The 24420-nt window shown below is 46.7% G+C and overlaps 1 protein-coding gene across 9 annotated transcripts; it reads left to right on the top strand.

The window, feature by feature from the left end:
- Window positions 1-24: 24 nt before the first annotated feature.
- Cntrob (centrobin, centriole duplication and spindle assembly protein) lies at window positions 25-22273 on the top strand. 9 transcript variants are annotated; one of them, XM_035447602.1, is made up of 19 exons: window positions 26-1078; window positions 1996-2080; window positions 2281-2362; window positions 2780-2936; window positions 3773-3889; window positions 4156-4272; window positions 4570-4668; window positions 7309-7545; window positions 7861-8007; window positions 10704-10837; window positions 12450-12575; window positions 13014-13176; window positions 14668-14818; window positions 17499-17653; window positions 18585-18648; window positions 19494-19664; window positions 19769-19901; window positions 21334-21502; window positions 21760-22273. In XM_035447602.1, the coding sequence occupies exons 1-19, from the start codon at window positions 806-808 to the stop codon at window positions 21880-21882; spliced, it is 2703 nt and encodes a 900-aa protein (XP_035303493.1). In that variant the 5' UTR covers window positions 26-805; the 3' UTR covers window positions 21883-22273. The 9 variants fall into 9 exon arrangements, with proteins under 9 accessions (XP_035303496.1, XP_035303493.1, XP_035303491.1 ...); XM_035447600.1 differs by having other exon boundaries at window positions 14560-14818; XM_027427036.2 differs by having other exon boundaries at window positions 27-1078; window positions 14560-14818; window positions 21430-21502.
- The last annotated feature ends 2147 nt before the right edge of the window (window positions 22274-24420 follow it).

Raw genomic sequence — 24420 nt, 5'->3', positions numbered from 1 at the left:
GGTCTCGCGGGCGGGTGACGTAACTAGTGGGAGGCGGGGCTGCAGGCGGTGGGCCGGAGGTTGCCAACGGTTTTGAGTATCGCGCTGGGAAGGGGTGTGCTTTGGTCTTTCTCTGTCGAGGTTATGGGGTAGGGGGACAGTCCTCTTCATCTTGGCAAACTAGGGGCCGGCATGCTCAGAGGAGTCAGAACCGGGTGGTCGCGGTAGAGGATCCCAGGCGGGCCGTGCGGGGTGGGGGGGCCTTTTACAGAGATTTTATTTTAGGGTGGGGTAGGGAAGAATTCTTGAGTACCTCTGCTGTGACTTTTTTACGAGGAAGGGTTGGAACAGGTGAAGTAGGGGCGGGAGGGTGGTGTTGTAGCAATGAAGTCTCGCCTCTTAATGCACAAAACCAATTGAGGGACAGACATTGGCCCCGCTTTGGTTTGCGGTCTGTGCTTGCATATTTTGAGTTGTGAAAAAGTTAGTGGGTGCCGAAGCTGATCTGTCGCTTCCAGCACCCCAGTTAGGAAGGAACTTTAGCGACGCCATTGCCCTGCAAGTCTTCTGCCCATTGCCTCGAAAGCCTGGCTTTCGTGGTTTCCAAGAGAAGGAATGTCTTTGCCCTCTCCACGGCCCCTGGAGCCAGTGGACACACCTCCAATCAGGAAGCCCTAATATCCTTATTTACTGAGCATCCTCCAAATGGTCTTCCTCCCTTCTTACAAATCTTCCTTCCCGGTGAACTGATCCACAAGTTTGGAAACTTTTAGAACAGCCAGGAGTCCCCAGTTTTCTGCTGTGTCCAGTTGTCCCTTCGCTGCACATGGCTACAGCAGCTACCAGTCCCAGTTCACCTCTCCGGCCAGAGGACCTCCTGAGCGATTCATCAGAGCCTCCTGGGTTGAACCAGGTGTCCTCGGAGGTCACCTCCCAGCTCTACACTTCCTTGCATCTCAACCGTCAGGCGGAGGCCACAGCCCGAGCCCAGCTGTATTTAGCTTCCACCTCCTCACCGCCTAATGAGGGCTTGGATAGCTTGGCTCAAGAGCTGAGTCGCAGCTTGTCGGTTGGACTGGAGAACAACTTGAAGAAAAAGGTGAGACAGGTGTGCGGTGGAGATCTTTCAGGTGTTAAATAGCATTAGGCTTTGCTATGGCTTGAATCTATTATTAGATTTAAATTATCTCCTAAGTTCACAGGTTTTCCTTCTTTCTTTCTTTCTTTCTTTCTTTCTTTTTTCTTTTTCTTTTTGAGACAGGGTTTCTTTGTGTAGTTTTGGAGCCTATCCTGGCACTCGCTCTGGAGACCAGGCTGGCCTCGAACTCACAGAGATCTGCCTGCCTCTGCCTCCTGAGAGCTGGGATTAAAGGCGTGCGCCACCAACGCGGGGCAGTTCACAGATTTTCATGCTTTCATCTCATAGATGTGTATGAGGGAATGCCATGAAATCACATAACTTGGGAAATTGTGGTGGTTCCTAGTGTTTTGTTTTTGCATGGTTTAGACATCTGCACTCTAGAGTAGGTTGGTGTCCTGGAAGTGGGGTTTAGGTTTCTTGGACTCAGATGAGAACTGAGGCAACTTCAAGACAACAGCAAAATGTGTAAAGGTCCTTTCAGCTCAAAATTTTGATTGCATGGTTCAAAATGTGACATACAAGTCATTAAAATACATGTTCCAGAGAAGGTAATCAATCGCACCAATGGAAAAGGCACCACCAATCCGCAGACAGGTTAGGTCTTCCAGGGTGCAGGATCCAATAGAAAAGCTGCACCAGGCTTCAGGCAAGCCATTTGCTCTGCAGGTGACAGCAGCTCCATCTAGCCTTGCTTTATGCCTGCTACCTTAGTCACTCACTCTCCTTTCTGGCCTCTGTAAACATTTGGGTTTTGGGTTCAAGGTTAATATCTTTAACTGCTTTCCCCAATTTTCTAAGGCCTATTTGAACCCTGGGTGTGTGTAGACTATAGATTATACAGGGTAAATGTGACTTGTGTGGGCTTCCCCCCTTAGGATGGGTCTAAGCATATCTTTGAGATGGAAAGTGTTCGAGGTCAGCTCCAGACCATGCTTCATACCTCACGTGACACCACCTACCGTAAGTCACCCCTTCCTTAGAGCTCTAGAGGAAAGCTGAGGTGTAGGGGCAGGAGATGGGAAGTGAGCACTTAGATCTCTGAGGTGAGACTTGAGAAGAAAAAGCAGCCATCCTATGGGAAGAGGTTTCGGGAGTGGAAGTACACTTTTCTTCCTGTTCCCACTTGTTCCTTCCTTTGGGGTCTCTTGGGCTGCAAGCAGGGGATCCCCTCATTCCAGGGACTGGCTCAGAGAGACGGGAAGAGGACTCCTTTGACAGTGACAGCACAGCTACCTTGCTCAAGTAAGTCAGTCTCCTGGAGGTTCCCTGGCCTTGGAGTTCTTGCGGTTCACTTGCTTTTGCTCCCCTGTTACCGCTTATTTACTTCTGGGGGGTCTCAAAAGCTTGCCATGAGTTTTCATCTTTTCTTCTGTCGATTCCTTCTGGAACCTGGACTGTCTAGTCCTTGGCTCTCTCTATCCTTACTTAGCTCACCTTCCCCTTGAAGAATACACTTGTTTCTGCTGTTATTAGACCTTATTTTAGGGCTGTGATGTGGAAGAAGGACCATCAGGAATAGATCATAGACCTCTGTGTTAAGTTTATGACTTTGGGCAAGTCTCTTGCCTGTGCTAGATCTTGGTTTTCTGATTTATAAACTGGTACAGTAGGATCTCAAAGGTTTTCCCAGTTTTGACATTCCTTATCTGGTGTGCTCAGCACCCGGCCTCTGCAAGACCTATCTCCATCCAGCTCAGCCCAGGCATTGGAAGAGTTGTTTCCCCGCTATACCAGCCTTCGACCAGGGGCCCCGGCCAACCCCCCAGACTTTCAGGGGCTGAGAGATGCACTGGACTCAGAGCTTACCCGCCGCAAGGTGAGAGGCAAAGGCTTTCTCCTGGAAGTGGCAAGGTTAGAAATAGGAGCCTTGGGTGGAAATGAGCCTGCATGCTGGGTCTGTGCTCCAGGGTGTCTTCAGAAAGACCCTCAGTGACTGTCCCGTGTAATGTGTGCCACCTCCCTACAGAAAATCATCAGATCCCTGATTCCCCTCAGCAGCTTATCACTGATACACTTCTTATTTGTTCTCCCCTCTAAAATCTAAGCTCTTCGAGGCTCAGTACCATGTCCTATTGAGCACTGGCTCTCCAAGGTCTAGACTACACCTAACAGGAAAGAAAAAAAAAACTCTGTGTTGTTGAATGGATGAGAACTTCACTGGCTTGCACAATGCTCTAGAGCTATGGGTTTATGATAATCTTTTCCTCCATGACTGCCAACCTTAATGTCTGAGGGGCAGACAGATGAACAAGAATGAAGAAAAGGCAGAATCACTGGTTGTCAATTTTGGAACTCCCTGTCATTTAAATGCTGGGCTGTGATGAAAGGCTGTCTGCTTTGTGATCAGTGAGCTCCTTAGAGTTGCAGTGTAGGATGCTGCCACACCTCTGCCAAATGGCTTATGGGAAATCCAGGGACGGGAAGAGCATGGAAGCTAACAACCATTACCTGAGCTAGTAGAAGAAGGTGTTTGGAGGTCGTGGGTCTTAAGGTTCCTGCTCTAGAATTCCTGATTCTTCCTTTTCAAACAATTCTGTTCTGGGGATCCAAGCTTCCTGTGACTAGCCCATTTCTCCTAAGGATGCTGAAGTGTCTGGTGCTGTGTTCACAATAAGAATGAGCAGCACCCACAAGCCTCATGTTTCTTTCCAGCATTGTGAGCGTCACATTCAGAGCCTGCAGACTCGAGTGCTAGAGTTGCAACAACAACTCGCTGTGGCTGTGGCTGCTGACCGCAAGAAGGATATCATGATTGAACAACTAGATAAGGTGACAGACAGGGTGGCAAATATCGGTGGGTCTCTCCAGGGAGGGCACTGTGGAGCTGTAAAGGAGAGTCTTCCTTTGAGCTTTTAGTAGCCATCCTGCCTCAGCCTCCCAAGTGCTGGGATTACAGGTGTGAACCACTGTGTGTGCATGCTAACAGCAGGGAGAGATGGACAGGTTTTCTGACTTGGGAGAAGGACATGGCCATGACTTGTAGAAAACAGGGCAAAAGACGATTTTGAAATTCCATTTTACTTATCTTTCTCGAGACCCTGGCTCGAGTGGTGGAGGGCTGGAATCGGCATGAGGCTGAGCGAACAGAGGTGCTGCGGGGACTTCAGGAGGAGCGCCAGGCAGCAGAACTCACCAGAAGCAAGCAGCAGGAGGTCGGTGACCTGGCCCATGTGGCATTAGAGCCTAGGTCATAGATTCTAGACAGGAAGAAATGGCATTGGTATTAGGGTTTCCTAAAGCCTAGCCTCTGCTTGCAGTTGCCACTCTTACCTCCTCTTTCCTCTGCTATGATGCATCTACTGTCAGATTTTCCTAGTTTTCCCTACTTCACACTGTCTTCTCTTTGGTGCCATAGGTCAGTTAGTTAACACGGGGGCCTCAAGTTTACATTGCTTGTTATTTCTGAAGGAGAGGCATTTTCATTGTTCTATGTTTTTCTCTCCTGAAAGGCAGTAACCCGCCTGGAACAAAGCCTTTCTGAGGCCATGGAAGCCCTGACTCGTGAGCAGGAGGGAACCAGACTGCAGCAGAGGGAACGAGAGGCACTGGTGAGAAGGGGGCCGGGTGATTGCAGTGGAGGTAGTTAGTCGTGTCTAGAGACCTGTGGGCTGTCGGGATGGTCTAGAGGAATGAGTAATTTGAGTGGCACCAGGGCAGTGCTGCTCAAGTGCATCCTCAGAGCATTCGTTCTGTGATAGCTGTTAGAGTCCATCAAAGTCTGCCCTGCTGCCAGGCCAATTGGAGACTGAAAATTATGGCCTTACTAAAAATTATTCTTTAGCCCATCTAGGAGCTGGGTATGGTATCTCAGGCCTTTAATCCTGGAGTTAGACAGAGGCAGGTGGATCTCTGTGAGTCTGAGGCTAGCCTGGTCTACATAGAGAATTCCAGGCCAACCAGGACTACGTAATGAGAACCAAATACACACACACACACACACACACACACACACATTTTTCCTAGAACCCCTCCCCTACTTTTAAAAGCTAGAGGACCTAGAATCTTTGAGCCTTATACATGCTAGAGAGGAGTTCTACCACTGAGCTGCACCCTCAGTCTCTTACCCCTAGAGGCTTTGATTCAACAGATACATTGTGGGTTTCCGAAATTTCCTAGGTGATTTTGTTCAGTCAGGTGTGGTCTAGATTATATAGCCTAAAACAGTGTAGGATGAAACTTGTTGGGAGTCCTAGAGCTGAAATGGTCACATGACTATTATGTGAGTTAGTGGCCAGGCTTGGAACTTGTGGTTTTCATGACACATGCTTCCTACATGTAGATTGATGCTTTCGGTCTTAACAACTACATCTGACAGTGCTGATGGTGGAGCCTCTTGACCAGCTCCTGAGGAAGCTGGATCTTTTTTTTTTTGATGATGGTGATAGCTATTTGTTAAGTACTTACTAGGTGCCAGGCACTGCTAAATGCTTTTTATACACTATTTTTTACTTAATCCTCACAAGGCAAACAATGTGGTTATTTTCCTTTTACAGATGATGATGTGTGCCTAAGAACACACAGTATACTGGGCATGGTGGCATACACCTTTAATCACAGCATCTGGAAGGCTAAGGCAAAGAGGATCATGAGTTCAAATTCAGCCTAGGCTAGATAGCCAGACTCTGACTCAAAAACCACATAATAAACAAATATGAAAATAATAATAGTAGTAATATTAAACAAATAAGATTCAGGCTGAGATTTGAACCCAGGTCTACCTAACTCTGGGGCAGAGTTTTATATATTTATTATTTTTATTTAAAAAATTATCAGGCACAGTGGCATATACCTTTAATCCCAGCATTTGGGAGGCAGAGGCAGGCACATCTCTGTGAGTTCAAGGACAGCCAGAGCTTAAATTAGACTCTGTCTTGCAAAAAACCAAAAAGTTAAAATGGGTTTGAAGGTTTCATAAGAAGTAGGGTGTTTATATCACACATTCAAAGCCCACAATATGTTAAATCTTCACTTGACCTTCTATTTCCTTTAAAGGCACCATGAGGTCTTCCAGCTCCCCTTCACACACAGCCTGTGGTAGTGTACTCAGCCTCTTAGCATAAAAAAGCTGCCAGCTAGGGCTTATGTAAGTTTCTCTCAAGTCTGAAGGCTACAAGCCAGGAGCATTGTGCTGGGTGGGCTGTTTCTGGCTTATACGCAGGTAATTTCTTGCGACACCCTCACTTGGCAAGAAGGCAAGGTGTGTCTGCTTTTAAAATAGAACATCTTCTATTTATTTATGTATTTATTGTACTAGTCTTGTACATATAAACAAATGTGTCTTGATAAATGTGCACCAAATCCTTCCACTCCCCCAGAGGGCCTTCAGTATGTCTCCTTCGTGTTCTCCTTTCCTTTTGGGGTAACCCACTTAGTGCAGTTGGCGATACCTTTCCCACGATTGACTGGTCTTGTTGGCTTCAGTACTCACAGATCTTATGCAGGTGACCATGGCTGCTGTGATGATGACCACAAGTGCTATGCTGTGTTCACCCCACCCTGTCCCACTTCCTGACATTTCCTGAGCCTTAGGAGGGGTTGATAGTGATATGAATGCCCCCCCCATTTAGGGCTGAACATTCACTGGTCACTCACTTGCAATACCATCTCCAGTTCTGCGTGTCCAAATTAAGTGCTGCCTATGCAGAATGAGCCTTCTCTGGCCAAATATATGTGTTTAAACAGGAATTTAAAATTTTTATGTGAATGGTTGATTTGTCTGCATGTATGTATGTGCACCATGTGCATGCCTGGTACTCACAGAGGTCAGGAGAAGGCTTTAGAGCCCCTGGAATTGGAGTTAAAGATAATTGTGAGACTCAGTGTAGATACTGGTAATTGAACCTAGATCCTCTGGAAGAGTGGCCAATGCTCTTAACTACTAAGCCATCTATCCAACCCTTAAGCATGAGTATTTAGAAGACATTTTGACATCATGTCCATTTAGCAAGACAGCAGTAGTAGGTATCTCCCACCCCCAGGACCTATAACCATCAAGCCTTGGGCTTCTAGGTTTACGGTACCAGATGTGCATTCCTTCCGGGGAGCCATGGGATGAAGTTCTTGTATTATAATAGAGTCAACTATTAGGCTTTTAGTGATCATAATTCTCAGCACTGCTATTGTCGGGGGTGGTTTGCCAGGTCTCTTGAGGACGTACTGAAGAAGCTGGCTTTCTCCTGGGGCTTTAGGAGGAAGAAAGGCAAGCTCTGACCCTGAGGTTGGAGGTGGAACAGCAGCAGTGCCGGGCCCTCCAGGAAGAGCGGGATGAGGCGAGGGCTGGGCAGCTCAATGAGCACTGCAAGCTAGAAGCCCTTCAAGTTGCTCTAGAAGAGGAAAGGCAGGCCTGGACCCAGCAGGAACACCAGCTGAAGAAACACCTCCAGGCACTACAAGAGGAAGGCCAGGCTCAGCTGGAAAGAGAGAAGGTAGAAGTGGCAATTGGAAGAGTTGGGAAATGGAAACACACATTGGGAAAATTACTGACTAGGATGAGATGCCAGAATATGGAGGGGTTAGTAGGGAACAAGGATGGAGAATGAAGAGTTACACATGAAAGGAGTTGGGAGTTGAGGACCAGTGTGAAGGTCTGGGGGCGGCAGATACATGGCAGGCCAAAGAGTGGCGTTGAACAGAGATGGGGAAGCAGGACAAATGGGAGGAGGGAAAGATGGGGGTGACTTGGAGTCAGCAGCCAGCAATTAGGTGGGGAGGCATGTGCACTGAGAGCAGGCTTTCCCCAGGGGAACAGCCAGAGGGAGGCCCAGGCAGCCCGGGAGGCCCAGCAGCAGTCGGTGCTGCTACAGTCTGAGGTACGGCGGCTGGAAGGGGAGCTGGACACAGTCCGGAGAGAGAGAGACGCACTGCAGCTGGAGATGAGCTTGGTCCAGGTGAGCAGCAGAGAGTTCTTAGGGGTTCTCTGTAGTTGAGAAAGAGGTCTGAGCACAGACAGAGACTTCTTGGGAATTGTGGAGGATTTTTTTCATCTCGGGTATTAGGGACTTATCACTGGTTAATTCGGCAGTATTCTTTTTTGTTTATTTTGTTTTGTTTTGTTTTTGTTTTTCAAGACAGGGTTTCTCTGTATAGCTTTGGAGCCTGTCCTGGAACTAGCTCTTGTAGACCAGGATGGTCTTGAACTCAAAGAAATCCTCCTGCCTCTGCCTCCCAAGTGCTGGGATTAAAGGTGTGCACCACCAACGCCCAGCTCTAATTTAGTAGTATTCTGTCTTAAACACCACTATTTCCTCATGGGAGGACAGCTTCCCACAATGTAGACTGACTTACTTTAGACTACACTGGTTTAAATCTGAAATACCTTATAATACTGTTCTCATGTAATGAATACAGCCTCCCCTTTACACTGACCGCTCTTGAAGAGATGATAGATACCCACTCACTGCATGCACTAACCCCACTCCCCTCCCCAACACTCACTGCGTGCACTGACCCCCATTCACTGTGTGCACTGACTGAGCAGTTAAAAGGTTTTGTCAGACCTGGCTCCAAGTGCTTTGTATTTATCATTAATTTATTTATCCTTTTAAAAATATATAATTCATTTTATTTTATGTTCATTAATATTTTGCCTATATGTATGTCTGTGTGAGGGTGTCAGAAGCTCTGGAACTGGAATTATAGACAGGTGTGAGCTGCTATGTGGGTGCTAGGAATTGAACCTTGGTCCCCTGGAAGAGCAGCCAGTGCTCTCAACTCCTGAACCATCTCTCCAGCCCCTACCTTATTTATCTTTTAAAATTTTTGTCATTGTATATATGGTATCTCTCTATGTGTGTGTGTGGGGGGGGAGCAGTGAATATGTATAATGACACGTGTGTAGAGGTCAGAAAACAACTTTTTCCTTCTACAGGAGTTTTTGAGATTGAACCCAGGTTCAATTCCCAGTACTGTTTGAAATAATAGCCAAAAACCTTTCTGGGGCTGGAGAGATGGCTTGGCAGTTAAGAGCACTGGCTGCTTTTCCAAGGGACCCAGGTTTGATTTCCAGGACCCACATAGCAGCTACCAGCCATCTGTAATTCCAGTTCTAAGGAATCCAACACCCCTTTCTGGTCTGTGGACCAGGCACCAACACGGTACACAGGCATACCTGCAGACAAAATCCACACACAGTCAAAAAGAACTGTTTCTGCCTAACTAGTGCATCGAATGAATCTTGAGTTCACATTAGTTAAACTCTAACCATCTATTAAACCTTGTGCCAAGGACCAGGGAGTCAGTATTTTGACTCTGTGAGTGGGGAGTATGCTCTCAGTTGTAACTACTCTCCTGTTATAACACAAGGTAACTGAATAATGTGTAAATAGTGTGTGTGGCTATGTCCTGGTCAGACTTCATTACAAAAAGCAGGCAAGTGGGGGAATTAGTGGAGTTAGCTAATCCCTGGAATGGTCGTGGGGAAACCCGATATTGAAGAGCCCTGACTTGGGAACACTCTTAGTTCTGACCATTGTGGGTCTCTGTTTTAATGTATAAAATGTGTGCAAAGGGTCAGTCGGAGAGTTTCTGAGAGCAAGTTAAATAGTAGAATTAAATGACCAGTTAGGGGAGTAAGCAAGCAAGAGGAGCCAAGAATGACCCTCCAGGTTTCTCATAGCCATAGCTCAGGTGTTTCAGCAGAGAGAGGCACCCCTAAGGTAGGAACCTAGTATGTATGCCTCTGTCAGGGTATATACAGAAACAGCTGCAAAGTTTTGGGGTACATGGAGGTTTTTGTTGTATTTTTATTTTTCAGACTAGGTAGTTGGTTGGCTGGCCTTAACTTATGGCCTGACTACCAAGTGCTGGAATTCAGGCATGAGCCACCCACCGTACCTGACTTGAATGTATGGGCTTAAAGTTTGGAAAAAAGGATCAAGATAAAGTGAAAGATTTGGGAATTAAGAAATGTAGTAAAAAGCATGCCTAGAGGCAAAAGCTTATTATATACACTTAGAATAATCTGGCCCGAATGTCAGCAGATGGAAGAGAAAAGGAAGGGTGGGGCTGAAGGGCATTTGGAGGCAGAGAAGTCAACTAAGACTTAGAATGGGAAGAGAGAGGTCCTGCCGAGATAATACCATGTAGACAGAGCTTAGACTGAGGGTCAGGAGGTCCAGTGATATCATAAAAGACATATGGAGAAATAGCCATCGTGGGATTAGAACTGAGCTTTTTGCAAATGAAGTGGCCAACAGATGCCAGTGAGCTGGAGGCCTATTGGGGGGGGGGGATGGAACCTGCAGTTGTAGACGACTGACTGAATGCCTCCTGGGTTCAGGTAGAGGTAACTCATGTATTATCTCAGACGCATAATGCAAATTGCTCTAACGTTTCCTTGGTTTAATGTATCTATTTTTTCTGTCCAAAGCCACTTTTACTTTTGTGTGCATATATGATGTATCTCATGGTTCAGTAAAGAAAGAGAACGAGCCTGTGTCACTCTCTGAGGCAGATTTCTTGTTCTTCGTCCTTAAGGCGGATAAGGGCTTGTTGGTACTGGCTTTGTTTATATTTTCCACTGCTTAGAAGACTAAGCTCAAACAGAGTTGAGCTGAAAGTCAGTCCCTTCTTCCTTCCTTCCCAGGCCCGGTATGAGAGCCAGCGGATCCAGATGGAGTCAGAGCTGGCTGTACAGCTGGAGCAGCGAGTGACCGAGCGCCTGGCAGAGGCTCAAGAGAACAGCCTGCGGCAGGCTGCCTCCCTCAGGGACCATCACAGGTACTTGGGACTTACTAGATAGTGTCTCTCTGGCAGCAGCAAGTATCATTAGCTTCCTGCCCATGTGCTGAGAGCCGTTTACCCTCTTCCAGTGTGACTCCCAGTGTGACTCCCAGTGTGACTCCTAGTGTGACTCCCAGTGTGACTCCCAGTGTGACTCCCAGTGTGACTCCCAGTGTGACTCCCAGCATTCTTTGTGTCCCATCCGTTAAGATCTTGCTCCCTCTCGGGAGAGTTCCATGAAGAGCTTACGGAGAGGCACATGAGAGTCCTCAGAAGGCACAGTCCTATCCTGAAGGGGCGGGGCAAGGATGTTTCCAGCCTTTTTTTGGGACAGTGCTGAAGTGTGTTGTTCACAGCTGTTGCGTATGGTGAGCCTCCTTCCTACCTCAGCCTTCTCTCACCCTGTCCCTCATTCATGTCTTCTGGAAGGGCTTCTGTTTGGGTTTTTGTTGTTTTTGTTCCTTTTTGAGACAGGGTCTCAATATATAGATTAGACTGGTATCTTGAATTCACAGAAATCTGTCCGTCTCTGCCTCCTGAGTGCTGGGATTAAAGGCATGTGAAACCAAGCTTGGTGAAATAATGCTTTCCATTATGTTATTTTCAAGTGGATGTGGATTACAATCCTGTAATCCCAGTTTGGGTGGCTGAGGCAGGAGGATTACAAGTTTTAAGATGAGCCTGGGCTTTGTAGTGAGATTCTGTCTCAAACAAACCAAACCAAGCTGATCAGCTAATCTATTGATTTCCCATAAGTCCCCACTGCAGTCTCTGGGGAAGCCATTCTGTGTCATCAGCTTTGTTTTTACCTGTCCCTGTGCTGTGGCTAGGCCAGGTGATTGCTGCTGTTTGTCTCCTTAACCTGAACCCACTGTAATAAGGGTCCCTAATGATGAGATGTCAAGTAGGAATGCCAGGGCTACACAGAGAAACCCTGTCTAAAAAAAAAAAAGGAAGAAGTACAGTATCATATATACTTTGTGTGTGGGGGGGACGGGGTGGAGGGATGGCCAAGGTCAGCATTCAGCTAAGTCAGACAATATTGGCAAAGAGAACACAGGATCCCTCAGACACAGCTGCCTAGGAACTGATAACCACAGCCCAGGGGGAAGAGTCAAGTCCCCAAAAACTACAACCTTGACTCTCTGAGGAGACACTGGCTCCAGCCCTAGACAGGCCTTGCCCAAGTTCACTCCTGGACAAGGACACAGAACTAACATTCCCTCTGTCCTTTCATCAGGCCTCTGAGAATATATTGGGTTGGTCTGGCTCCTCACATCTCGCCTTACCTACACACATTCTGTCTTTATCTCAGTGATCACACCTTTTGTTTAAAACTGGCTTTATTTTTATTTACGTGTGTAAACATGTGTCTGTGTATAGGCCTATGCAGTTATTTACATGTGTGCACATGTGTCTGTGTGTAGGCCTGTGCAGTCGAGTGCAGGGGCCTATGGAGGCCAGGCAGGGAGCTGGACCCATGGAGCTGGGTTAGAAGCAGTTGTTAACTGCCCAGTGTTGGTGCTAGGAGCCCACTCAGGTCTTCTGCAAGAGCAGTCTATGGCTATCTCCTGTCTCTAGTCTTTCTTTCTCACCTGGGCCTTCCTAGGAAGCAGCTACAGGAACTCAGTGGACAGCACCAGCAGGAACTGGCCACCCAGCTGGCTCAGTTCAAGGTGGAAATGGCTGAACGGGAGGAACGGCAGCAGCAAGTGGCTCAGGACTATGAGCTCAGGTACTGGTCTTTCAATGGGTAAAGCCCAGACTGGGGATGGTGAAGAGCAGCCTCTCAAATGGTCCTTAATAACTTTGAAAGTCTGATATCGTGTCCTGGCTGTGTCTTCTAAGCCTCTGTTTCCTTAAAATCCCTAAGTCATCTCTTTAATGTGTGTGTTTGGATATGTTCCTTTGCGTGATGTGTAGGCCAGAGGTCAATGTCAGATGTCTCCTTCACCTTATTTTTTGAGACACTGAACTTGGAACTCACCAATTTTGGCTAGACTGTCTAGCCATTGAGCACTTGGGATCCCTTGGATCCCCTGGACAGCACTGGGGTTCCCTGTATGCACTGCTGCACCCTGCCCTTCCATGGGGATCCTAAGTCTGGTCCTCGGGCTTTTGCAGCAGACAGGTACCAACTGAGCCATCTCCTCAGCTGCTCTCTTTTCTTCAGACTAGCAAGGGAGCAAGCTCGAGTGCGTGACCTGAAGAGTGGCAACCAGCAGCTGGAGGAGCAGCGGGTGGAGCTGGTAGAGAGGCTCCAAGCCATGCTGCAGGCCCACTGGGATGAGGTCAACCAGCTGCTCAGCACCACGCTCCTGCCTCCCAACCCTCAGGTAGGCATTGCCCCAGAGAAGAGCTGTCCTGCCCAGATAAACCGTTTTTCCATGGCCCTAGCTCACCATACTGGCCCCAGTCCATTGAGCATAGCCCTGTGATTCCAGTACTTAGACATGAATGAATAAATGAATGAATGAATATGTGATACTAGTGTGGTGGAATAATGGCCAAATTATGACAGTAAGTTGTTGCTAAGGCTCGGTAGATAGCTGTCAGTAAGGTGCTTGCTTTGCAAGATTGAGGATCTGACTTCATTCCCTAAAACCCATGTTTAAAAAAAAATAACTAGACATAATTGCTTGTGGAGAGGTGGAGGCAGAAGGTCAGAAACTTGAAGTTGTTCTCAGCTTTATAGTAAATTCAAGATAAGCCTGGGCTACATGAGGTCCTGTCTCAAAGGAAAAGCAAACCAAACCAAAACAAACAAACCCAGCAACAGCAACAAAAACCAAACTGACTACTTGAGAACTACACTCAAGTTTGATCCCTGGCCTCCACAATGCGCGACACACCCACACACACACACACACACACACACACACACACACACACACACACACACACACACAGGTTAAGTCCTGCCCTAGACGGAAGTAGGGGCCCTTACTCCTAGTCTTTCTTCTGTTGCATCTCTTACTTTTATTTAAGATGTGATAATTGACTAGAATGTTTTAGAGTTAGTAACATGTAGTGGTAAAAACAAACAAAAAATCCAAACTGTTAAAAATTTTAAAATGTGGACAGTAAAAAGTAACCTCCATCCTCTCCCAGGACCCAGCCCTTTGTATCCAGGTCCCTTCCCCAGCGGCAGCCATGAGTTGCTGTCTTCAGCATCTCCCAGCCTCTCCCCCTCACACCAGATGCCACCCTCTGCCTAAAGTTGTATAACTTTGTATGTGACCAAGTGCATATTCCTGGATACAGAAATGGTGTTCTGTATTTATAGCTATAGTGTTACAATAAATCTTAAAGTATATATAATTATATATGTTATCTATAAAATTTCTGGAAATAGAATTGTTTTTTTTTTTGAGTTAACTTTTTTTTTTTTTATTTGTTATGTATGCATTGCTTCTGCCTGAACACCAGAAGAAGACACCAGATCTCATTATAGATGGTTGTGAGCCACCATGTGGGTACTGGGACTTGAACTCAGGGCCTCTGGAGGAGCAGCCAATGCTCTTAACCTCTGAGCCATCTCTTCAGCTCTGGAAATAGAATTGTAATATGAAAAATAATCAGTTTAAAAGATGATGGAAATTCAACGCTACCCAGTTTCCTTGAAGAGAATTTAGGTAGCTTGTAATCATATTCAAATGCCTGTACTGAGACTTGTGTCCCACCAGGCTGTGAGCTTGCTTTCTCTTTCTCCTGGACAGGCTCCTCCGGCTGAGCCCTCTAGTCCTGGGGCTCTGGAGCCAGAGAAGGGGGAGAGGAGGCTCTGGGCCATGCCTCCAATGGCTGTGGCCCTGAAACCTGTGTTGCAGCAAAGCCGAGAAGTGAGGGATGATCTGCCTGGAGCATCTTCTGTTCTCCGTAGTGCCTCCCCAGATCTTAGCCTCCTGCTGGGACCCTCTTTCCAGAGCCAGAGCTCCTTCCAGCCCCTGGAGCCCAAGCCTGATCTGGCTCCACCCACAGGTAACCAAGGGCAGAAGGAAGCCAGTGGTGTTCTCCTTACACTCTACTGGTGTCTGTCTACCAGTCATGAACTGCAAGAAGCAGAAGCTCATTCTGTAAAGGGAAGAGGCTGTCATAGAAGTCCATGGGCTCACTGAGAACTGCAGTCCAAAGTGGTGCCGTCAGCACCAGTGGCCGTGTTAGGTGTTATCCTTGCTTCTTTCTGTAAAAGACTACCATTCTCTCTCACTCTCACACTAGTGGTTCTTGTTCTTTGTAACTTTGGCTTATGTATGGACTTGACCAGTCGTGACACTGACTCTAGCCTAGGCTCTTGACACTTAATAGTTTCTTAGGTCCAATTTAAAGAATCCAAGTGCTGGATAGTGCTTATCTATCGATGGGCTGACTTCGATTGGTGGCCATCCCAGTGTGACTTGGATAAACAAGGTTTCTTTGTAGTTGAAACATGTCCATCTAGTGTGAATTTAGAATGAAGAGTGTGCTGAGATTTGTAGCTTAGTTGTCAGTAGAGTGCTTGCCTAGCATGTGTGAAGCTGTGGGTTTAACCCTCAGCATTGCAGAAACAACTGATGATGGCATACAGCCTCATTCAGTGGGTGGAGACCAAAGTCAGAAGTTCAAGGTCATCCTCAGTATAGTAAGGTGGTTTTAAGATTATTTTTTATTATTTTATGTGTATGAATGTTTTGCCTACATGTATATATGTGCATGCCTAGTGCCTGTGGAGACCAGAAGAGGGCATCAAATCCCCTGAACCTGGAGTTATAGATGGTTGTAAGCCATAGTGCTAGTACTGGGAACTGAATCCAGGTCCTATTTAAAAGCAGCAAATGCTCTTAACCACTAAACCATCTCTTTAGCTCCTGCAAAGTGAATTTGAAGCCATCCTGGGGTTCATGAAACCCTATCAAAGAAAAAAAAAGAGTAGATCCCCACATGGTGGCTCATGCCTATAATCCCAGCACTTGGAAGGTGGAGGCAAGAGGACAAAGAACTCAAGGCCATGACTGGAGCTGTAACTCAGTAGCAGAATGCTTGCCTCTCATGAGGTGCTGGGTCCAGTCCCTACTACAGCAGAAGAGGAAAGTTGCCTGGAGGAAGAGCATTTGCTGTGTTAGCACCAGAGCCTGAGTTCAGACCTTAGCACCCATGTGAAAGCCAGTGTGGTTGTCACTGATAACCTCAGTCTTTGAGCAGGGGTTCTGTGATGGCTGTTCTTGGTTGCCAGCTTGACTTTACCTGGAATGAACTATAATCCCAGAATGGAGGGCTCACCTGTGAGAGATTTTCTACTTGGTTTGAAGTAGGTGAATCCACTTCTAGTCGGGACCTTTGAGGTAGGAAAATAGTGAGACACTGAGCCTGGCTTGAGCATCTGAGACCAAAAAGGCCACCCCCGGTAACACACTTCCTCCAAGAAATCCATACCTCCTAGTAGTGCCACTCCCTATGGGCCTATGGGTGCCATTTTCATTCAAACCACTACAGGGTTGGGGACCACTGGGGCTTGTAGCTCCGGGTTCAGTGAGAGACTCTGTCCCAAGGGAGTAAAGCAGATCCACGTACTTCTGTGGCCTCTCTGTGCACTCACACACACAAATAGTAATATTTTTACCTTATTTATTTGTATATGTATAGGCATATATATACCATGGTATTTATGTGGAACTATGGGGTTAATTTGTTCTTTATATCATGTGGGTTCCAGGAATCAAACTCATGTCATCAGGCTTGACAGCAAGTACCTTTATTGGCTAAGCCATCTTGCAAGCCACCAAAAGAAAAAAAAAAAAAAAAGAAGAGGTGGGGGTTGCCTTGGATCCACTATTCTGTCTAAGTGTGGCCTTGAACTCGATTCTCAAATGCTGAGCTTATAGGCGTGCACTGCTACCTTCAGTTTGTCGTGCTGGGATCAAACCAGTGCTTCCTGTCTGCTAGGCAAGCACTCTCATTTAGCTACTTCCCCAGTCCCTAGGATGGATCTTCTGTTTGTGTCCTTTAAGGAGTTCACAGTAAACTTGTGTAGAGCTTTCTGCTTCTGTCTACATTTCTGTCTTAAAATCCAGCTGTATGATCTCCCAGACAATTTCTCTCTTCCTCCCTTCTCCAGCTCTTTAAAACTCTGGTGTCATCGTCTCCTAGCTTTTTTTTTTTTTTTTTTTTTTTTTTTTTTTTTTTTTTTTTTGGTTTTTCAAGACAGGGTTTCTCTGTAGCTTTGGAACCTGTCCTGGAACTTTCTCTGTAGACCAGGCTGGTCTCGAACTCACAGAGATCCTCTTGCCTCTGCCTCCCGAGTGCTGGGATTAAAGGTGTGTGCAACCACCACCTGGCTTTGTGATGTCCCTCTTACATTATTTGTTTTAAATATTTTTTTAATTTATGTGTATGGATATTTTGCCTGCTTATATGTCTGTGGACCACATGTATGCAGTGCCTGTGGAGCCCAGAAGAGGGTGTTGGATCTCCTCAATCTGGAGCTGTCACGTGGATGCTAGGACTTGAACTCAGGTCCTCTGGAAGAGCAGTAAGTGCTGTTAACCACTGAGCCGTCTCTCCAGCCCCGACTATTCCATTTGATAGTGGTTTTTCTTTGGGAGCACTTGGTAGGTTTGTTTATGGAGAGACTTCTTCCACATACTGCACACACGCATGCCAAGGGACCTGTCTCGCTTTACAGCTGGACCCTTCTCTGTATTGGAGGCCTTCACTGCTGACCACAGGGCAGAGCGACCATTTCCTGAGGAAGACCCTGGATCTGATGGTGATGGCTCCCTAAAACCAGGGCTGCCACCTGCTTCTCAGCTGGAAGGCCTTAAGAATTTTTTGCAGCAGGTAAGAACTACCCAGAGCTCCATCTTTGTTTCTTACTGACTCATTCGCTCTAGATTAGGGTCCAGTCCAAACACTGTTCCTCCTGCTCAGTCTCCAAGTGCAGGCACCACAGGCTTGTCACTATGCCTGACTGGCTTCCTTGCCTTTGTACATTTGTGCTCATGAAGTGTGTGAACTGGAAGCCTGTGTCAGCTGTTTTATTCTATGGGTCCCAACCCCATTTGTTTTTTGTTTTTCTTTTTTCTTTTATTGAGACAGTATCCCGACTGAACCTAGAGTTTACTGATTGGCTGCAGTGACTGACCAGCAAGCCCCAGGACTAGCCTGTCTCCCTCTTCCTCCCTCCTAAGTGCTGAGGTTGCAAAATTGCTCCACCCTACACCACACCTGGCTTTTGTTGTTGTTTAAGATGGGGCCTGAGCCTTGCATGGTAGCACATGCCTTTAATCCCAGGGTTTGGGAAGCAGAGGCAGGTGAATCTCTGTGAATTCACAAAGTGAGTTCCAGGATATCCAGGGCTACACAGAGAAACCCTGTCTCTGAAAAACAAGAAAAAAGGAAGACAGGGCCTTACTATGTGACCCTGGCTGGCCTGTGACTTACTATGTAGACCAGGCAGCCTCAAACCCACAGAGATCTGCTTGCCTCCCTGTGCTGAGACTAAAGGCATGTACTGCCATTCCTAGTTGTGCCTAGCTTTTCTTTGGATGTTGGGAATTGAACTCAGGTCCCCATGCTTGCTCAACATGAACTTCAATCACTGAGCCAGCTCCCCAGCCCCTTTACCTTTCAGGTCTAGTTATTTATCCCAGCTGTTATTTATCTCATTCTTAGTCCACAATTCCCCTCTGGAACTTAGGCCACTGACCCTAGCCTCAGACACCTCTGTTCCCTCAGACCCTAGGTTTCACATCCTGTCTTATTTCCCCAGCTGCTGGAGACAGTGCCACAGAGCAGTGAAAACCCCTCTGTTGACCTGTTGCCCCCTAAGTCTGGTGAGTCCCAACTCTGAAGAAGGTTAGAGCTAGGCCTAGAAGAGGTGGGAATTGGCAATCTAGGATGAAGTAGGAGCTTGGAGGTAGAACTTGATTCTGTTCCATTAACTACTAAAGACTTTACCTGTCTTAACATATAAAACAAGTCTGAATTAGAAACAAGGTCACAGTAGCTTAATGTATATATGTATTTGAATTTGGATTACATTTTTTTTTTTTTTTTGCTGTTGTTTGTATGCTTTTTGTGACAGGATCTCATTCTTTAGTCTAGACTGGCCTCAAACTTGCTGTGTAAATCAGGATGAACTCACAGAACTAGCCTCCCCTAGTCCCCCAAATACTGGGTTAATAGGGGTGAGTCTCAATGCCTGACTTGTTGGATTACATCTCTAAGTTAATTTATACTTTACCTGGTAATGTTAGAAACAGTTAGTTCTGGTACTTTGCAATGTATTAGTAACAGCTAAATTAATACAGCTAAAGTTAAAAGTATTCATTTAAATGTCCAGGTAATTATGCTATAGTACATTGTGATCATTGAAGTATCATACTTACTATTCTTTTACTACATAATAACCATGACATAGAAAATTTTATTGGAGGAAGGGTTGTCATTTTCTTTCTGGGACAGGATCTCACTAGTCAGAGGTGACCATGGACTGTGATCACCTTGCCTTTACTTCCCAGGCACTGAGAGTGCAGGTGTGTGCCACCATGCCTATTTTTATTTGTGCTGGGACTGAGCCCAGCACCTCTGAGCCACTGACTGTGAGCTGAGCTATGCCCAGCCTTGTTAGGGTTTTTGCTGTCCCATGTTCGCTCTTATGTCTCTTTCCAACTGCTAGATTCTCGGACTGTCTCATCTTGGGAGGAAGCTCCTCAAGTGCCACGCCTTCCCCCTGCTGTCCATAAAACTAAAGTTCCCTTAGCCATGGCGTCTAGTCTTTTCAGGGCCCATGAGCTTCCCTCATCCCATTTACAAGGCAGTGGTCTCAGCACTGGCTCCCCAGAGAGAGGTAAGCAGGCCAGGGTTTGCCCCTTTCCTTTGGCCCTTTCCTAGGGAAAAGGGATGAAGGCTGGGAGAGGAGCCCTTGAATAATGAGGTCGGCTTGTTTGTCAGGTACAGATGGGCTCAGCTCCTCAAGGCAGCTGATGGAGGTGTCTGAGCTGTTACGACTGTACCAGGCTCGGGGTTGGGGCGCTCTGCCCGCCGAGGACCTGCTGCTCTACCTGAAGAGGCTAGAACATGGCGGGTATGAGCCTGGGAGGGAGAGGAAGGGTTCCAAGGGAGGCATTTGGATAAGGAGGTGACCAGGCCCAGTGTATCCGCTGAGTTCAGGCTTTTTCCTTTTCTAGGGGGAGAGGGATAGGGAAGGATGAGGGATGACATGTAGATTCACAGTTTCCCCATCTCTTTGCTTCCATTTCTGCTGACTTTTGTATTTGTACCCAGTTTTCTTTCCTCTCCACTCAGAAGCTCAAAACTCAGAACCCCAGGAGCTCTGCTTACTTAGTGAAGGGCTTCTAAAACTTTCCATTCGTGGCCCTTTTAACCTGAGGACTTTAAAAAAAAAAAAATCAAACATTTGCTCCTAGCAAATCATAAGGAAATTTGCTTATTTTTTATTTATTACATATTTTTGAGACTGGCTAGTCTGGAACTCACTGTGTAGGTGAGGCTGGCATCAAACTCAGAGGGCTGCCTACCTCTGCCTTCCAAGTGCTGGGATTAAAGGGACATGTGTGAGCATGCCTACCTTGATTTTTTTTTTAAGTGAAACTTGAAGTCAGCAACCCAAACAACAATTTTTTAAATCAAACGTGAATACAACCCAAAGTTAATTTGATACACGATGAGGGAGGACAGGGTTGGAGAGACAACTCAGGTGGTGAAGTGCTTGCAGTACCGGGAAGAGCTGAGTGTGACCCCAAACTCACAGAAAAGCTGGGCGTGGCACCACACACCTGTAACACCCTGGGGCTCACTGGCCTGTAGCCAGCTTAGCCAAATCGTTCAGCCCCAAGCTAATAAAAGACCCTGTCTCAAAAACTAAGGTAGCCAAATATGGTGGCCTCTAATCCCAGCTCTTGGAATGCTGAGGCAGGTGGATCTCTGTGAGTTTGAGGCCAGCCACACAGTGAGACCCTGTTTCAAAAAGATTAAGGTGGACAGCCCCTGAGGAGTGACACTGGAGACTGTCCTCTAGCCCCACCCCTACCCCCGTGCGTGCTCACATAAGTGCATCTTATGTGCACACACGTACAGAAACACATTCCTTGTTTTCTGTAACTAAACCGTTGTTCCTTTGAGAGCAGAAAACTTTGTGTGTCCACTAAGAATGCTGCGATTCACAATGTGCAGTAGGACTGAGTCAGACCCCAGGTGTTTGAGGCAGTGTGCAGTGTGTGGTGGTGGCAGGTGCAGAGTAAAGCATGCGTGCTCGTGTTCAGAACCAAGGCTGCAGTGAAGTCTCACAAGGCAACACCATCCAGAAACACCTTGAACTCATTTTAGGCTGCATTTTGAATTGATGTTTGCCATATTTAGTTGTACCAGTTTAAGAAGCTTGGGTCTGGAGTAGCTCGTTAGATCCCACGAAGTCTCCTCCACAGTCTCGGGTTCCATTGCATTCTCAGTTCTCTTTTTGGGAGCTGGAGATTGAGCCTGATGCCCCGTGTTTGCAGGACTAGTGCTTTCCCATCTGAACATTCCAGTTTCTGTACAGAGCTGTATGGATTGGGGGGCTCCATCTTCACTCACATCCCTGATCTGTGTGGCAGGACTGATGGTCAAGGGGAACTTATCCCCAGAAGAAACACAGACTCCCGCTTGGGTGAGATCCCCCGGAAAGAGGTGAGGAAAGTCAGCAGGGACCAGGGGAGGGCAGGGCTCTTGTCTCTTGTCTCGCTGTCCCCTCAGTGCTCCACACTTGCTGGCTGGCCCTACTATTCCCACCTGGCTTCTCCGATGCTCACATACCCCCCACCCCTGCCCCGCCCCGCCCCACCCCACTTGCTAGCACTTGCACTTCCATCCCTATGCTCACTGGTGTGGGCCTTTGGTGGGGAAGTAAGGGTATTTAACGGTGGCTTCTTCCCCTCAATTCTCAGATCCCTTCCCAGGCTGTCCCTCGGCGCCTTGCTTCAGCCCCTAAGACTGAAAAGCCAGCACGGAAGAAAAGTGGGCACCCTGCCCCTAGCAGCATGAGGAGTAGGGGAGGCATCTGGAGATGAGCCCCCTCCCCTTCTCCTCTGCTTTGTTCTTCTCCATCTTTCACCACTCATTTTAATAAATGCCCCGTAGTCTCCATCTGTATCAGAGGAATTAGGAAAATGGAGAATTTGTAGGAAGCTACCTTGTAAAGAAACTTTAAATACTGAGTATTTTTAAGAAATATATTTGTTATTTCCTATCAGGAACTATATGGAATCTTTGAGGCTGGTGTGTGACTAGAAGTATGAGTGGCTGAGGCTCAGTGTGTACTTACAGTAGATAGCATGTCAATAGCAGAATTATGAGTGACTCTTCTTTTTTATACATTTTGTATTTTCTAAAATAAGTATGTATTACTTTAGTGATCAAAACTTCCAAACTTTTAATAAAAGAGTAAATTATTGTATAAAATGTTTGCGGAAAAACTTTTGATGCTTTTAGGCCAGGTGTTGGTGGTGCATGCCTTTAATCCCAGCACTCGGGAGGCAGAAGCAGGCGGATCTCTGTGAGTTCCAGACCATACTGGTCTACAAGAGCTAACTAGGACAGCCTCCAAAGCCACAGAGAAACCCTGTCTCCAAAAACCAAAAAACAAAACAAAACAAAAAAACATTTTGGATTGCTTTTATGTGAAATTTTATTTTTTTCCAGTTTAGAGACCAGGTTTTTATCTGCAAATTTATAGCTCCCTGCTGCATACGTGTTAGGTTACAAAAATGTGCCAACATGCCTGGCACTTTCTAAGATCAGAGGATTCTTTGGGGACACTGGGGGTTCAGACTGACAGGCCCTGCCCAGACAATAGACATGCCTGGGCTATAAACCTTGCAGCTCTAAAACATGTAGATAAGTTGGGCAGTGATGGCGCACACCTTTAATCCCAGGACTCTGGAGGCAGAGGCCAGGAGTATCTCTGAGTTCAAGGCCAGCCTGGCCTACATAGTGAGTTCCAGGACAGCCAGGACTGTATAAAGAAACCCTGCCTTGAAAGAACTTCAATAAATAAATAAATAAATAAATAAATAAATAAATAAATAAAACCTGTAAATAAGTTCTGGCAAGAAAGTAACAGCCATTTCCAAAACCTTCCAACCTCATGCTCACCAAATGTAAAATGATACCTGGTTCATGGTGTCTTGCGCCTGTGTTTGTAACACTCAGGAGGTTTAGGCAGGAGGATTGCCCTAAGTTTGAATCGAATCTGGGCTACCGAATGAGACTCATCTCAAAAACTAACAGAATGAAACTTATGAGTTGAGGCCCAGCTTTCAGGAAGGAGACCCAGAGTTTCAGTTAAACAGAGAGTGAAGAGCATTTTATAGTTTGAGTCAGACTGAAAGGATGCCATGGGGCCCACAGACAGCATCCTGCTCTGGAGCAGCTCTCAGTGGTGATGAAACGGCAGACCAGCCGCTCGGAGGGGGCTTGAGGAACAGTGTTCTGAGGAGGCTTCTTTGGCCCTGAGTTATCTGATACACTCCAGCATAAACATGACAGCAGATAGCTTCACACAGGGGGTAGCAATACATTTGTTCTGTCCCTACCACCTGGACTTCCTCAGGGAGCAGGGGATGGAATCAGATGACTAGCCTCTAGGATACTAGATCTTCAGCTTTGCTCAAGACTTCTGGTGTGTAGTTTATTTATTTGCCTTTTAAGGCAAATGGCACAGGGTTGGCACCAGACTTGGAGGCTTTTCTTTAGCCCCACCTTTAGGAATGTTTGCATTTTTATTTCAAGTGCCATCAGTTTGCCCCAATTGATCTGTGGTACACTGTCATCATCAGCAAGAGTTAGTTTTACACTGAAAAATACTGGCAAAATGAACATTGAGTTCGTATCTATTATCTCCAGACTCCAGCCTGCCTCCATCAGCCAACATGCCCCACGTTTTCCCTAGGGACTATGTCCCTAAAAGAGCTCTCAGTGAGAAAAGGGCACAGTGCTGCCTTAGCCACTTTGTGAGGTCATCCTAACAGGACAGACAGCTTTGATCTTTAAGTCTACTTAGTCACTGAAGGAAGTTAGGTGGGAGGAGGGAATCAAGGCCAACTCCCACCCAACACCTCCATGGTTATCTTGGGAAAATTCTGAGAAGAGGAACAGACAAAAAAAAAAAAAAAAAACCCTGAAAGATTTCAAGAAAACCTCCCTGCTCAGGCACCTTGTGTGGATGGGGTATTGAGCCTTGACAAAGGATTTTCATCTGAGAACTTTCAGAGGCATGTGTGGGAGGGGGCTTAGGAGATTCAGCAGGTGGGCTCCACACGGGTGGACGCTAGAGTGCTGTAAGAAACCAGGGCCTTTCAGACACTAGTTCTCCATGATGGTGCAGAACGGTGGGGTCTGACTTCACGTGTTCCCTGGGGGCCTGTCTTCTGCCGTCTTGCTGTTCTGCCCTGCCGCTGTCATTCACACAGATGAAGCTAGATCATGACTCCCAGCTGGAAAGTGAGAGGAAGACTTGTAGGGGTCCAGTGTCTTATATGATGCACTGAATTTTGCTACTATTTCATTGTCAAGGTGGTCACCATTTGGGTACATCAGGCTGCAAATGT

Source organism: Cricetulus griseus, chromosome 7 (genome assembly GCF_003668045.3).
Source record: "Cricetulus griseus strain 17A/GY chromosome 7, alternate assembly CriGri-PICRH-1.0, whole genome shotgun sequence".
Taxonomy (NCBI): domain Eukaryota; kingdom Metazoa; phylum Chordata; class Mammalia; order Rodentia; family Cricetidae; genus Cricetulus; species Cricetulus griseus.
This window is presented reverse-complemented; position numbering and strand designations above follow the sequence as displayed.